Genomic DNA, 15930 nt, shown 5'->3' with positions numbered 1-15930 from the left:
CATGTTTGGAGAACCATGTTTACTGTCCACCCCGTGTGCAAAGCTCCACAGTAAAGAAACCTCTACAGCATTTGATCCAACACTTTCCTGACTCACACAGCAAGTCCTGCTGGTTCCACCGAGGCTGAAGGATTCTGAGAGACTCTGCTTATCAGAACACGAAACGTGGGCAAGACCCTCTCCCCAACCTTGTTTTCTCCTTTCATCTCCAGGTCTGGATTCCTCAAGTCTTCTTCCCCCAAACACACAGCTGTTTTCCACCTCTAAGGACTCAGTATGAAACCCTAACATGTTGACCATTAGACTCTCCACTAAAATGCAGAAGACACGCGCTCTCTTCTTATATCAACCTATTTTCCTTGAAGGACAAAAATAAGGAAAACGTAATCAAGGGACCTCCCACTCCAAGCTCTCTTATGAACAGGCAGGCTCAAGCGAGAACCTGAGCTGTCCATCCTTACCAGCGCCCCTCCATTCACGCCTCTCTAGTGCCTGTGCCGCTCAACAACCTGGCACTGTCAGCAGAGTGCACAGCGGTAACGAATGCCACGGCCTGTGCCGTGCTTCACCAGGACTGCAAAGGGACACGCCACTGGTCATGACTGAAAAGGACCAGCCAAGTGAGGCACAGAAAGCTGGTCAGAGTTGAGAATGACCTGGCTTGGCTTCCAACTGAGCCATTTATTACTAAAGGGACCCCACCCGTAAAGCTTTACGAAAAGGTACTCCATTTAGCGTGTACTTATTAAGCTTTTAAACAATGAAGTTTGGTTACCATTATTCTTTAAACAACACTAAACAAAAGAAAACAGCTATTTTGCTGACATACATCTCTTCTCCCATCAGTATCTGTGATATCTGATCATCCAACGCCCTGCCCATCACTGAAGATAAGCCTGAGCGTCAAACCGCCTTGCACACAAGTTATAAACCTGGAGGCTGCGCACCAAATAGACTTGTTTGGTTGATGGCCATTTATCTTTAATTAGTTATAAAATAATGTAACATAAAATCCAGATTTCTGACGATACATAAATAACTACAAGATATGCCCTACATAAATAAACCCCAGTTCACATTTTCACATGACAGCTGACATGCAGTTCACTCCAGTTCCCAACCTTCCTGTCCCAGCCTTTCTGGAACCACTGCTTCCCTCAACCCCAGTCCAGTTGATGTCCATTAACTGGAGGAAACCAGAAAGTGGGAGGATTTCCCCCTACTTTCTCATTTCCCTATGGTTACATTAAAATAAATGGAACAAAAATAATCCTTAGAAAACCTCAAAAAGTCTCATTTTAGGGAAGGGATGTAAGAGGAAAACTGTGAGAATCTGCTTTTCTCCCCCACAGTGAGTTGGAGAGGAGAAAAACCTTAATTTGAAGCAACCAATTGTGAACATAAAAAATACACAAATTAACTAATATTTGCAGAAAAGCAACCATGTGCAAAATTTAGTGCCAAATACTCTAGGAGGCCAAAGCACATGCCTGTAGCTACATAAGCTCATGGTCTGGTGTCATGATTCCCCAAGTATGAGGCACAGAAACCAAACTTAGCAGTCCACTCAGTCATATTTGACAACTAGTTATTAAGTCAAAATGAGTCAACTAAGTCATCTTATATATACATGCACAAACATGGCTTTTCAAATATGGGATGCTGTTTTAAAAACTAAAATTCAAACATTTCAAATGCAGTGATATCACTATGTGATAAACAACAAAAACTGTAAGTATAATCATGTCACATATGGGGCCATGCAATTCTTTATACTAAAAAGAGATACTTCAAAACATGAGCTAACATTGAATGTAAATTATTTTATAGGATAATGTGAAAATACCTATTAAATTTTCAATGCATTAACTTTCAAATTTTTCACTTTTAGGACTTTGTTCTCCAGATCAGTTTTGTTCAAGTCACTCAGTCGTGTTGCCTCTTTGCGACCCCATGGACTACAGCACACCAGGCTTCCCTGTCAATCATCAACTCCCCGGAGCTTGCTGATGCCCATCAAGTCACTGATGCCATCCAACCATCTCATCAACTATCATCTTCTCCTGTCCTCAATCTTTCCCAGCATCAGGGTCTTTTCCAGTGAGTCAGTTCTTCATATCAGGTGGCCAAAGTATTTGAGCTTCAGCTTCAGCATCAGTCCTTCCAATGAACACTCAGGACTGATCTCCTTTAGGATGGACTGGTTGGATCTCCTTGCAGTCCAAGGGACTCTGAAGAGTCTTCTCCAACACCACAGTTCAAACGCATCAATTCTTTGGCGCTCAGACTTCTTTATGGTCCAGCTCTCACATCCACACATGACTACTGGAAAAACCATAGCTTTGACTAGACGGACCTTTGTTGGCAATGTAATGTCTCTGCTTTTTAATATGCTGTCTAGGTTGGTCATAGCTTTTCTTCCAAGGAGCAAGCTTCTTTTAATTTCATGGCTGCAGTCACCATCTGCAGTGATTTTGGAGTCCAAGAAAATAAGGTCTGTCACTGTTTCCATTGTTTCCCCATCTATTTGCCATGAAATGATGGGACCAGATGCCATGATCTTAGTTTTTTTAATGCTGAGTTTTAAGCCAGCTTTTTCACTCTTTCACTTTCATCAAGAGGCTTTTTAGTTCTTCTTCCCTTTCGGCCATAAGAGTGGTGTCATCTGCATATCTGAGGTTATTGATATTTCTCTCAGCTATTTCTCCCTGCATATTCTTCAGATATGCATATGTAAATTAGTGCATACGAATGTTCACTGAATATTCTTTGTAACAGTATAATTCAAGAAAATGGTTACAATCAACTAGAAGGCAGGATAATGAACTGACCATAACCCTTGGCAAGGCTTCAAGCTCTTGGTCTCCTGCCCACCATCATTTGCTCACTGTTATCAGCACTGACTACTATGTATTTCCTGTTCTCCCCTTTTGTGAGCAGTATTATTGTGGTCATTTTGTTATTTCTCATCAGTGCAGTCTGAGGGCATTTGAACCAGAAAACTTGCCCTTTGGTTTCCAGAACGGTGAACATTCCTTCAAGGCTAAAGACACTTTGGAGTGTGAACTTCAAGCCGGGTGCAGTGGCTGAGGAAGACCATGGAGCTGTCTTTCATAAGAAGGATAAGCGTTACATATATGGCAGGAAGAGTGTGCACAGACGAGTATTTTAGTAGCCCAAGGAATCTAGACTACCTGATGTCAATTCTCAACCTTTCCATTATCAGCACACTTAGAGTTTTAAATATTAAATCATGCAACGACACTTGCATATAGAGGCTACGTGGCACCATTCTGGGGGACAATATGTAAGCGGAAGTTGCAGAGTAGGTCTCTGTGGAGAACTCCTCGGAGGAAGAGCCGGCAGAGACAGCACCGTTAAGCCTGCAATGCCCATGAGCTGACCAGCCGTCCTGCAAGCTCAGAGCAACCACAGAGAGCCAAGGAGGCCACAGGGACTTTGTTCTGGACACCCTGAACCCACAGCCACTCCCAACAACTACCTGTACCTGGACTGTCATATAATAAAAAGAAAACCCTTATCTTGGGAAAAAACAAAACGAGAACTCCCTGCCCTTGATCAAGAGCTCATCCCTCCATCGATTCCTCCCTGCTTCCTGGAGTTACCTTCAGTGGCTAGCACGGTAAAAACGCTAGTCACAAGTTGCGCTCTCTAGCTTCTATTTGTATTCCAGACCCTTACGGGCTAATGCATTGTCCAAGAAATCACGGCACGTTCCTGGTGGCCCAGTGTTGAAGACTCTGTACTGCCAATGCGGAAGGCATGGGTCCCATCCCTGGTCAGGGAACTGAGATCTCACATACCACATGGTATGGCCAAAAAAAAAAAGAAATCACAAAGAAAGAGATGGACTCTACTGGTCAACAATCACATCAAACAGCAAGAGGCAGGACTTCTGAGCTGGGAGGCTACTGCTCCCTGGACTACCCGTGCTGACCACGGGCCTGGGCACAGCTTCCCACATGGATGACCACCTCCACACAGAGGGGACCGCGGAGGTCAATGAGAAGCTCGGCGGAGGGGCTGAAGCCAGAAGCGCCCACCTCCTGCCTTCCCCTAGAGAGGGGATGTTCTGTCTGTACAGGATGGCTGTGGGACCGCTGGGTCCTCCCGTGTGCAGGGTCTCCAGCAGTCTCACATGGTGCGGGGCAACTGCCCCATCTATTCCATCCAGCCTCGCTGTCCTCAGCCTCCAGGTGCAGCACAGCCCTGAGGGTTCCGAGCAGAAAGAGCAGTGTGGTGGAAACAAGGGGGCCCGGAGAGAAAGGGCGGCAGGGAGGCACACCCCAGGCCAGGGAGCAGTACCAGGCAGCACGCAGGGGCCAGGGGCATAGGCACAGAGTGTCTCCCAGCTCCCTGACACCCACCAGACCATACTTCCCCAAACTCCCACGTGGAGAAACATGGCCAGGTTATGTACGAAGGGCAGAAAAACCAATGTGTACATTTTAAATACATAAGTGTTTATCTGCCAGCACCGTATTCACAGGATTTGCAGATGGAGACTGCGGAAAAGTGGAAACAGAGCATTTGCAAAAGGTTTTCAGTTAATCCACCAACTTTGTCTAATTATATACAATTTCCCTCACCACACAATAAATCAAATAGTAAACAGCTAGCTATTCACAAAGTTATTACTGTCCTAGAGACGAACACCCTGACCGTGAAATATCTACAAGAACAGGCCGCTGCAGTGCTCCATGCAGTGGCATCCACTGCCCTCCGAGAAGGGACCCCCTCAGGTTGGAGGCCCCCCCAGTCCCTCCCCGACCCCCTAGGACACATCGCCTCCCTGCAGCCCTGATGCACTCCTGTTTCAGCAGAGACCTGGCAGTCAACACTTCGCCCACCCTTGGTAAGTGGGCCTCTGAGGGGCTAATCCTAAACGGCAGACCTCCCCCAGGGGTCTGACTGGGCTCCCTCGACCCCAAGGGCGCCACACACGAGGGGGACACACTCACCCGTTGTGCGTGACGAGGCACTGCCGCAGGCCCAACTTCCGGAAGATGTCCACCACGATCTCCATGGGCGTGTGGTCCGTCACCGTAAACGGGCTCATGTCCAGGATGCTGCGTAGCTTCAGCGGCCGGGGGCTCTCAGCTGGCAGGGATGGGGTGTGCTGCGCAAAGCACACGCGGGAACTGCCCACAATCCCCTCCTGCTTTTTTCGGGCACTTTCTGCATAGACAGAGAAGACCACCCATTAAACACTGACAGGGCTCCTTCTGTTTTAATGGCAACCTGCTTATTCACAGATTTAAAACGATAAACAAACATATCCTTTTGACCTCTTCATTTTTTTCCTCTCTTCCTAACCAAGAAAAAAACCCACTGAAAAGCTATTTCGCAATCTCTTGTACTCGACAGAATCAGAATCCACTAATAACGAATCATCTTTATGCAAATAAAATATTTTTGGTGTAATCATTAGCACGGCATGATTTTCGTTGCTGCTGTCTAACTCTGATGGACCAGGAGACATGCTGGGACCGTGGGACTTTACGCCTGCACAGCAATGAGACAGCCCTTACTAAGGGAGCCTCCCGTCCAGAGCCTGCCCGCACCGGGTGCCCCTCCTCCTGCCTCTCAGCGGATCCACAAAGAACTCCATCCTCGTGCCAGGACCGCACTGTCTGTCCCCTGCTGTGAACCGGCTAGTTGGTTCTCTTTTCTGGCATTCAAGCTTAATGTTCCAGGTGAGCCATGAGGCGAGGTGAAACTATTCATGCAGTCACACTCCCTACAGACAGCAGCCAACTTCCAAGGTCTCTCTGTGAAGGCCATGAATTCCTGCTCTTGGGGCCCCACTGCCGTGCTCCTGCCTCGTGTCTGCTTCCTCCGCCACCTCTCAATGTGCGAGACAGGACAAGGCCAAGAGGCAGGAAACTGCCGAGGAAGAACGTAGACCAGGGGGGAGAGGGGAGGAGACCCACAGAAGGGAGAGCACACCCAAGGAAAATGGAAACGCTCACGTTCCTACTGCCGAGTCACATGAATTCAAAACTGCGCACACATATGGTATCGGTCATACTGAACATTATTTTCAACAGAAATTTTGCTACAAAAACATTTAAACAAACATACTAAGCATCAATGCTGCGTGCAACAGTGAGCACAGCTCATACACACAAGCTGCAACCCTTTCCACTCCTTCTGATCACTAAGGCCCGGCTTCACCATGCAGTAATGCCCAGCGGGGTTCTAACACTGGGACTCCCTAACACATCTCGAAAGCATGAGGAAGACACAGGGCAGAAGATACCCCCTCAGCAACTGACATAAATGACTTCTGAAAAATGCTTGTTGAGCTGCTGTCAGCCCAAAGAAGCATCAGGTTACCGGCCTATCATGAATGACAGTCATTCGGAGGGCTGTATAAAGCTAACCCCAATGGTCAACCTGGAACCTTAACTGAGCACATATTATACCATCAGTGCAAACAAGCAGAAAGACTGCTTAAATATACATCTAATGATAAAACAATTCCAGAAGAGTTTAGAAAAACGTTACTGATTACTGTAATTCATTCACTTATTTCCTGGAACTATGGGACTTTACGCCTGCACAAGCAATGAGACAGCCCTCACTACGGGACACAGAGGTGCACCCAGGGAGTCCATCTGGGACTCTAATGTGTTGTCTGAAGAACACCACTTTTATGTGAAGGCCGGCATTATTGATACAAGCACACTTACTGAACACATACTAAGTGCCAGCACATCTCCTAGATTTGGTTTTTGAAAAAAAGAAAAAAGTTTTTGAATGTCATTAGGCCTTTGAAGCAGAAATCATCATCCGAGTTTTGACATGATTCACTTCTTTTTTAAGGAGTGCATGCAGATGTAGAGTTACACCTCCAGGAGAAGGGCTTACTTGTATTAATTTAGAAAGCAAACAGGTCTCTATATTCATAGCATGGTGTTTCAACTACCTGAGCATGTACAAAGCTCATTTTAACTCCTACAAAGAGATACACAAGAGACTGGTCCAAGGACCACCACTCGGATTACTGAGTAAGCACCATTTCACTGTCTGGGGTTGGTAATCCTGCTGTGGGGAGAGCCTGAGCAGGGTCTCCGCCAGGTGCGCTAAAGGTTTACTCTGAACAGAAGCTCCTGAGGGGGCAGGAAAAATGTGCAGCAAGGGGATAGCCTGTCACTGTGCACGCACCTTTCTGACCCTGGTCACTGCTGCTTCTGCTAAGTTGCTTCAGTCGTGTCCGACTCTGTGCAACATCATAGACGGCAGCCCACCGGGCTCCCCCGTCCCTGGGATTCTCCAGGCAAGAACACTGGAGTGGGTTGCCATTTCCTTCTCCAATGCATGAAAGTGAAAAGGTCAAAGTGAAGTCGCTCAGTCGAGTCCGACTCTTGTTGACCCCATGGGCTGCAGCCTACCAGGCTTCTCCGTCCATGGGATTTTCCAGGCAAGAGTACTGGAGTGGGGTGCCATTGCCTTCTCCGACCTTCGTCACTATGTCCATGCTATCCCAGTTCTCATACATGAACAATCTCCCTGTAAAACCCACAGTTCCCAGTACACAAATGGAAAGGAGCAGGTACATTTTTACACTCTAAGGTGGAAAACAGAAAAGACAATTCCATTCTCACTATAAATACTGTTAAATATATGCTTCATTTTGCTTTTTATTTACTTCTTTATTAATCTTTTGGCCACACCACAGAGTATGTGGGATCTAGTTCCCTGACCAGGGATCGAACCTGAGCCCCCTGAATCGGCAGCATGGAGTCTTAACCACTGGGCCACCAGGGAAGTCCTGTGCTTCATTTTAAAGAAACCCACACAACATGCAGCCTTACTAATACATCTGGACACAAAAAGGCAGGAGGCATGTCTCTCCATTTGGACTAAACTTGAACACAGTAAACTGCTGTTCACTCCTAGTGGCACGTGGCAGACCCACAACTTAGCACAGTCTGAAAATATCTTACAAAATTACTCGTGTGTCGCTCTCTGACTCAACATCTCCATTTCCAGTATTTGCCTACTTCTGTGCACAGAGAAAACATCAACTGTGTGAGGTTATCAGCTGTGTGAGGAAGCAGTGTTTATCACAGTGGAAGAAAGGAAACATCTTAAACGTCCCTCAGTGGGAAGCTGACATAATCAGGATGAATTCCATGGCGCCTCCACTCAGTGGCGCTAAAGCTGCTAAAGATAACATGATCTGGAAAGAGGCCCAAGAACACACCGTTCAGTGGAAACGATGAGACACAGACGGCGCATGATACAACCTGCTGTTAAAGAAAAAAGGGAAAAACATACATACTGAGGGACATAAGCACACAATGCTCTCCACATAACGGCGGAAGCCGCAGAAGTGCCTGCCTGCAGAGTTAACCGGTGACTGTGACGTCATGGCACTCTGTATGTTTAACCTTCTTGAATTTGAACTATGCGTATGAAACTATATATTACAAAAAAAAAGTTTTAATGAAAATAACATAAAAATGGAGAATTTATAAATAAATCTGGGGGAAAGTGGTCTTTTAAATCTTGAGTTTTCCTATCCCCAGACACAAGACAGCTCATGACTTACTCCAGCATTCTTTCTTGCTAAAGTCTTTTTATAAGTATCTTATATAAAAAAATATAAACAATATATCTTATATAAATAATATTAAACTATATACTATATCTTACATAAATATATATAAACTGCATACTATATTTTATATAAATATACATAAACTACATATTATATCATATATAATATGTTGTTTATAACATAAAAAACCTAGTGTACAGGTCTATTTTTTCCATTCAAAAACTAAAACTTCAACAAAATATATGTGTGAACATTTAAGGTATGGTACAACAGACCACAATGTAACCAAGCTTTCTGATAACAGGGTTTGATAACTCACAGACCTAAGGCACCTTGAGTCCCTGAAACCTGTCATGCCAATATTCTATTTCCCAAGACAGTAATAAAAAATATTTAAAAATATATCCACAGAATCAATGGGAGTACAAATAATTCTTAACTTTACCATCATCTTATCTTTTAAAAACCTGGGCTTTTTCCTTTAAATTTCTATATAAATGCCAAAATTCCAACCCTTTTTTTCTTCATTTACTATTAGAGCTTACAGTATAAAAGTAAAGAAGGAAACTCTTCTCTGATGGCACATCGGCCGTGGTGACGGCTTGGAGGTGGACACACCTGGACGCAGCCCTGTCTGCCATACACGCTGGAACCCTTACTCTGTGACCTACAGCAGAACCCGCAGTGCCAGGATCGCTGGGCTATGGAAGGCCTTCAAGCTGTGTCTCCTCAGCTGAACTGGATGTTCTGCAGACTTTCTCTCGTCTGTGCGTGAACAGCTTTTGTAGCTGACAGCTTCCAGTCTGATGTGAGAAGTACTGCTCATCACACCATCCAGCCTTCCCTCTTAAATGGCGCAAGAACTCAAATACTTTACAACCCCTCTGCAGCAGCCAGAGAGGTCAGCTGGAGGGAGGCGCCAGGTTCACAGGAGTGACCTTTGGGGACAGGCTGAATGCTCTGCGTGTTCAGCTCCAAGTCCTCTACTGAACACTGGGAGTGAGTATCAAAGCAACAGCTGGACGAAAATACCCTCTGTCACCTCTGGGAGTTTGGGAAGAGCAGTCAGACTGTAGAAAAGGAGTCAGATTATGCAGAAGTCTTACCGGCCTCATCAATACTGCAGGACTACAAGGAAAGGGGATAAATACATTTTGGAGGAACAAAATTGGCTTCCTCCTCAGAAATGGTTTATCTCCCAAAAATAACACAGATGGCTAATGCCTTTAAACTGTCAATACATTTTCAGGAATATCAGCACAGAATACAGAAGGACTTCATTTTTTATCCTGGCACTTAACCAAAAATAAAATCTCAATTATCTTTTTCACTTGAAACTATATATTACAAATTAACAGTATAAATCTCAATTCCAAAATTGAAAAAGCAATACCCTGTGGATTGGATATGAAACAGACTAAAGATGATGGAATTTTCAACAACTTGCATTCAAATATGAGAATGTATTTAGCTGACTACCTCAACAGTTACTAAGGCCTCATAGTACTAGTTCATGCTATTATGAAGACTGTCAACAAAACTTTTCTGGGCAAGAAGAGTCTGACTCCAAGCTTTCATAATAATGCCAAATCAAAACTTCAAACAATATTTAGGTGGCAAACCACCCATGGAAGCATAAATTCCTTTCCTAAAAAAATTCTAAGAGATGAAGAGATACACAATATACCACTTGCCCCCACAAACTCAACAAATTATATTTTACAGTTTCCCTTTCATTCAGAAATCTATTATATATTTATGTCTGGCCACCTAGGTACCTAGATACCGACAGCCAGTCAGAGATAGGTGTGTGTCTGTGTGTGTGTGCTTCTTTAAAAGGGTACCTATGGCAATGGTCAGGTCTCTTCTGAGGGCAAAACCCACGAGTCTCTGAGACTCCCTGGACATGATGACGGGAAAACCGTTGTAGCTGGTCTCGTTGATCATGTTCTCTATGTCGTCCACCGTCATGTTGTCCTGGGTCAGCACGGCCAGCGGGGGATCGCTCCTCCGAGGTCTCATGACATCGGCAGCCAGGGTGGTGTGGGTGAACTCTTCTTTGGCATCCAGGAAGGGGTACCCATTCAGCCGGATGTGGGCTTCATAGATACCTTCCCTCCCGAAGGCGTCGCCCACCCATTTGCTGGTCATCACGGCAGCCATGAGGGGCACAATGTACTCTAGGCCTCCCGTGAGCTCAAAGACGATAACCACCAGGGACACAGTCATTCTCGTCACACCACCTGAAAAACAGGAAGGGCCCGGGTCAGGAAGCACAGGGTCCACACCAACCCACAGTGGCAGAGTTGCTCCACAAGGCAGGTGAACCCAAACTGTAAACACAACTTAGTGAAAAGGATCATGACTATTGTGATAAGATCCTGAGAAACACCTATCTTCTTTATAACATTTCAAACCTGTTATAATTCAGGTAAAAACACACACACACAGCTGACCAGCTGAAACAGTCGGCTGTTTTGGTTTAACACTGTAACAGCGACATAACCTCACCCCTATGAAAGCTGATGATTAATTCTTAAAACAGTTTAGTGAAGCATATCATAGCTAACTTATTTACCACCCATTTACAAATTAAACTCCTGTGGATAGAATATTAAATTAATACATCTGTCCTCTAAATCTCTTCAAAATGAGTAAAAACATTTGGAAGCCTTGTGATTTCTGTTAATACTGTAATACCCCCTTAGAAAGCCCATCTGAACCATTCACAGTGTCTACAAGACCACCACAGGGACCCACCCTTTCCCTGACCCAGGCCTCTCCACCCAGTGGTGTCTGCCCCCCATCTCCAGCTACTCATATCTTATCTTATTACAGTTGTGCTTGCCTCATTTCCAACTGTGAAGACTCTGGGTGACCCCCTAGTGCAGAAACCACCACACACTCAAATCCAAACTCCTCTTCTTCTTCAAAGAGCTCCCCGTGCAACCTCCCTGATGCCAACACCGGGCACCACGGCCTCCTTGACAATTGAGTGGCCACTCCTGATTCATCCCTTTACTCCGGCACCAAGACTCTCATCTTGTCCTCTCAGATTTGCTCTGCAAGTCTCTATGCAGGGGTCCCTTTCACAGTGTCTTCACTCCTACCAGCCTAGTCAGCCTTCAGGACTCTGTTCCGCATCCTGAGTTGTTTTACCTGCCCTCCCTGACTACAGCCCCCATCACCTTCCATCCACCTGATCAGCCACGTTCCCAGGTCAACCTCTCCTCAGTGCTACTTCTACCATGCTGCTTCTCTGCTCAACAAACCATCAGGGGATTGCAGTTTATACAGTATCAAGCTTAACCTCATTCTTTTTGTTATTAGCCTAAGAACAGAAGGCAGAAAGAACCCACTATATATGACATGTCTGCATTATGCTACGGATGCCCCAAGCAGTTTACAAATTATTTTGTAATAATTTGTAATAATTTGCTTCTATTATTTTTAACTACACGCACATTTTATCAGGTATTTATGCTAACACTTTTATAGGCACATCATTGTACATAACCCTCAACAGCAAGAGACAAGTAGTTATTACTTCCATTTTGAAGAAAATAAAAAATCAAGAAGTAAAGGAACTTTCCCAGAGTCCTCACGATGAAAATGGCAAAGCCACAACCCTGCTAAAGACCTGACCGATTTCAAACACAAACTCGTCCTGATGAGAATCACACTCTTCCTCACCAACCCAACTTCACTCCCCGAGGTGCCCACAATGCTCTCTTCTGCATCACTGCCAGTTTCTTCAGACCCCACGAATGCCAGGTTCATCATCCCAATTCTGCTGTCTGCACACCGCTGGCCTCGTGAATGAAGTCGCCTCCTGCCAAGCCCGCTCCTCTCTCAGAACAAAGTGCACGTCCGCCCCAGCAGAGCCCCTGCCGCCGCTCACCTCGAGGCTCTCCAACCCCCTGGTGGCGGGAGGGCCTGTGTTCACACTTCTTTCTGTGTCATTACTCACTTCCCCATGGCACAGATGAGTACCTACTTCTCTGGAGAAAACCACTCTCTCCGTCACTTTCATCTATGACACACCTGAAGATCAATAACTACACAATTTTAACTCACTGAACAGAGAACTAAGTCAAATACCAAGTGTAACTAAATATCATAGCCAAAATTATGCTTACATTTTAAATATAAAAAAAGTAACAATTTTCCATGTTCAAGAGGATAAGAAATAGATTCTTAGGAATTTAATGCCAATATTTTGCTTTGCTTTTCATTAAAACAGAAGCTACCTTTTTCCCTTCTGCTATCGATGCACCTTAAGCAGAGGCAGGCTGATAGAGAAACCTTTTACTAAGGCTCACACTAACCACCACCGAGCTGGGTGAAGGCGCTCGGAGCCCTGCTGGAGTGTGGACCCAGGAACCATGCCAGAGGTCACAGGTAAGCCAAGGAAAGAGCAAGCAACTCCTCGGACAGGACTAAACAAGCCTATGTTGTCCGAGATGTCTGCTGTCATAAAGCATCACACGGTATTGAAATGAGGTTAACCACACCTACAGTTTTACACTAGCATGTGTTCAGGGACAGGTAAAGTGGAAACTAGGTCTACACAGGCTGATGCCCCTGCTGGGCCCTCCTCTCTGACCCCACTCCTCTCTCAGCCAGCCAGCCAGACACACACACTCCCACAGTCTCGTTACCTAAGCATGCGGCTGCGCCGACCATGGCGTACAGGCCGGGGGTGATGCAGTCAGCGCCGACCTCACACCACTCCTTAAAGATGAACCAGTCATGGTGATAGTAGGCCAGCTGCTCCACCGCAATGCCCACGATGCGGCCGGCGATGGCGCCAATGGCCATGCTGGGGATGAACAGGCCGGACGGGACCTGCAACAGGGCAGATGCTCACTGAGGCAGGTTCTTTGCTCACCTGCCCTGCATGGGTAGTGTGACCCTCCTCTCACACAGCAAAAATAAAGCTGCAGCAAACCCTTCTTCTAACAGTCTCCCTAACAATCCCAACAACTGAGTTACAGAGTAACAAACCACCTTCTCCAGCCCAAAGAGATGGTAACCCAAAATGTTTCTTTAGAAGGGACCCAACAGGCATCTCATTCTCCTGCATGTTAAGAGCTTCAGCCAGGGCGGAGGAAGGCGGGGGGCCTCAGTGGCCTGCTCCGCAGTGACACAGGAGGCTGAGCCGGGGCTCCCTACACTGGACAGCCACACCCTACTTCCTGGGAATCTGGTCTGCAGTACACAAGGAGGAATTCAGGGTATTAATCAGCTGACCTTAAAACAGATTATCCGGGATGATGGGGATGGGCCTGAAGTATCACAAAGGCTTTTTAAAGGAGAAGGAAAAATTTAAAAGCGTTGTGTCAGAATGCTGAGATAAAATGAGATGTGACCAGACACACTGATTCTGAAGAGAAGGAAGGGGGCCATGAGCCAAGGCTCCTGGAGGCTGGAAAAGGCATGAAAACGGATTCTCCCCCAGAACCTCCATAACTCCTGTGTACATGCTAACTTCAGCCCAGTGAGATCCAATTTGGAGTTCTGATCTCTGCGATTGTATTAACTGTGTGTGATTTCTGCGGTGATTTGTCACAGCAGCAACAGGAAGCTAATATAAGTGGCTTTAAAACATGATCATAACTCTGACACCACCCCTGAAGTAGAGAGTATTTCCTCCCAGGAACCCAGGACCATGGTGACCATATGCAGAGAAAACACACAGCAGGCGGCGTGCACAGGAGACATCTTGGGCTGGGCTAGAAACGGTCCTCTTAGGACCCTCACTGTGGGGACCCTGAGCTGCCACGAGAGGCACCTACCACCCTCACCCTCCCTACCCACCCAGGCCACCATGCAGGAAAAGCCAGAGACAGGGAGAGAGACAAGACAGACGGACAGACAGGGCAGGAGCCCTGGCGGTCCATCCCACCTGTCGGAACCTACTCAGCCCTGTTGCCTGACATACAAACGGCTCTGAGATGCCTGGCCCGAGCCGAGTGTGCGGACAGCCGCAGAGCTGACCACAAACACAGCTTTGCAGCGGAGTACCCCACCTGCTGACCCAACAGCAAGCGCACAGTGAGCAGCTCTCTTAAGCTGCTGGGTTTGGGGTAAGCTGCTACACAGCAACAGACGCCATGCTCAACAAGATATCCTCAAAAAGTCTTTTTCCATAACTAAAAATTAAACCCCAAAGACAGCTTTCTCAGCCTATATTTGTGAATCATCTTCAGATAAAACCTTCATTTCTCTTTCCACATACAAGTCTTGGACCCGCCACAGTTACCTCGGGATCCCCTCACATGGACACTTACCTTGATACCAAAAGTGAACACAGTCATTATGATCTTAAATATGAGGGCCAGGCACAGTTGCCATATGGCGGAATACACCCCCAGGCCCGCGGGACGATCGGGGATGTCGTCAACGATCTTGCTGGCATTCATGTCGTTCCTGTAGTCGCACAGGGAGGAGGACTCCAGGGGCCCACAGTCCGTGAACAGCTCTTTGATCAGCTCGCTGGTGTTGAGCCGCGTGTACGGGTTGGGGAAGGCGACCACCGCGGTGATGGCCGCCACCACGATGACCTCGAGGACCGGGTACTTCCCGAACTTGGTGGACTTGCGGCGGCGACACCAGGCAATGTTTGCCCTGATAAAGAAGGCTCCCCAGAGCCCACCAAATACCCCCAGGAGGATAAACGGAAACAGTTCAAACAGGTACCATGGAGTGTGATACTCCACGTAGAAGAGGACCAGGCGGCTGTTACCGAACGGATTGATGGATCTCAGAACAAAGGCAGCCACCAAAGCAGCAAAGAACGACCTCCACAGAGTCTTCAGAGGAAAGTAATAGCTGACCTAGAAAACCAGGGGAGAAACTAATGCAGTGATTTTAGAAAACCACTCTGATATGTTACAACTTGAGCAGTAAATATCAATGCTCTAAATTTGCTGCAGCTAGAATTTATACATAATGGATTTTAATGCAGTAAGAAAAACACCACTATCTTAGTAACCTTGGCTATCACACCATTACAAATTCACAGTATTGACTAATTATAAATGTCTAATAACTATTTAAAATACCTAGCACTGTGTTATTTTCAAAATGAGCTTCACCTCAATTCAGTCGTGTTAGTTAAGAATAAGTGTACCATCGCAAGCTCTTGTTAGTTCACAAAAAAAGGATTAAATTTCCCTCTTCTCTACTGAAGCAAAAAGAACATAAACAACTGGGGGAGAAAAGTAAACTTTAAACCATTTCTAAGTCACATTTTTGTGTAAAAACTCTTAAGCACCAATGGAGAACAAAAACAAAATATTCCACTTAATTGACTAGAATTATTTCCTTAAACATCA

General features: G+C 46.0%; 1 protein-coding gene across 10 annotated transcripts in view; it reads right to left on the bottom strand.

Moving 5' to 3' along the window:
* CLCN3 (Cl-/H+ antiporter 3) overlaps window positions 1-15930 on the bottom strand; it is a 105938-nt gene that overhangs the window by 5529 nt on the left and 84479 nt on the right. For all 10 annotated transcript variants that reach the window (XM_081495286.1, XM_081495289.1, XM_081495268.1 and 7 more), the window contains 4 exons: window positions 14884-15429; window positions 13252-13438; window positions 10435-10833; window positions 4983-5199 (listed from right to left, as the gene is read on the bottom strand). In XM_081495286.1, the coding sequence (XP_081351412.1) occupies window positions 4983-5199; window positions 10435-10833; window positions 13252-13438; window positions 14884-15429 (1349 nt within the window). The remainder of the gene's footprint in view (window positions 1-4982; window positions 5200-10434; window positions 10834-13251; window positions 13439-14883; window positions 15430-15930) is intronic.

This window comes from Giraffa tippelskirchi, chromosome 1 (genome assembly GCF_054371585.1).
Source record: "Giraffa tippelskirchi isolate mGirTip1 chromosome 1, T2T-mGirTip1v1.2.pri, whole genome shotgun sequence".
In the NCBI taxonomy this organism is placed as follows: domain Eukaryota; kingdom Metazoa; phylum Chordata; class Mammalia; order Artiodactyla; family Giraffidae; genus Giraffa; species Giraffa tippelskirchi.
The sequence above is the reverse complement of the archived record's forward strand: the minus strand, read 5'-3'. Positions and strand labels throughout refer to the sequence as shown.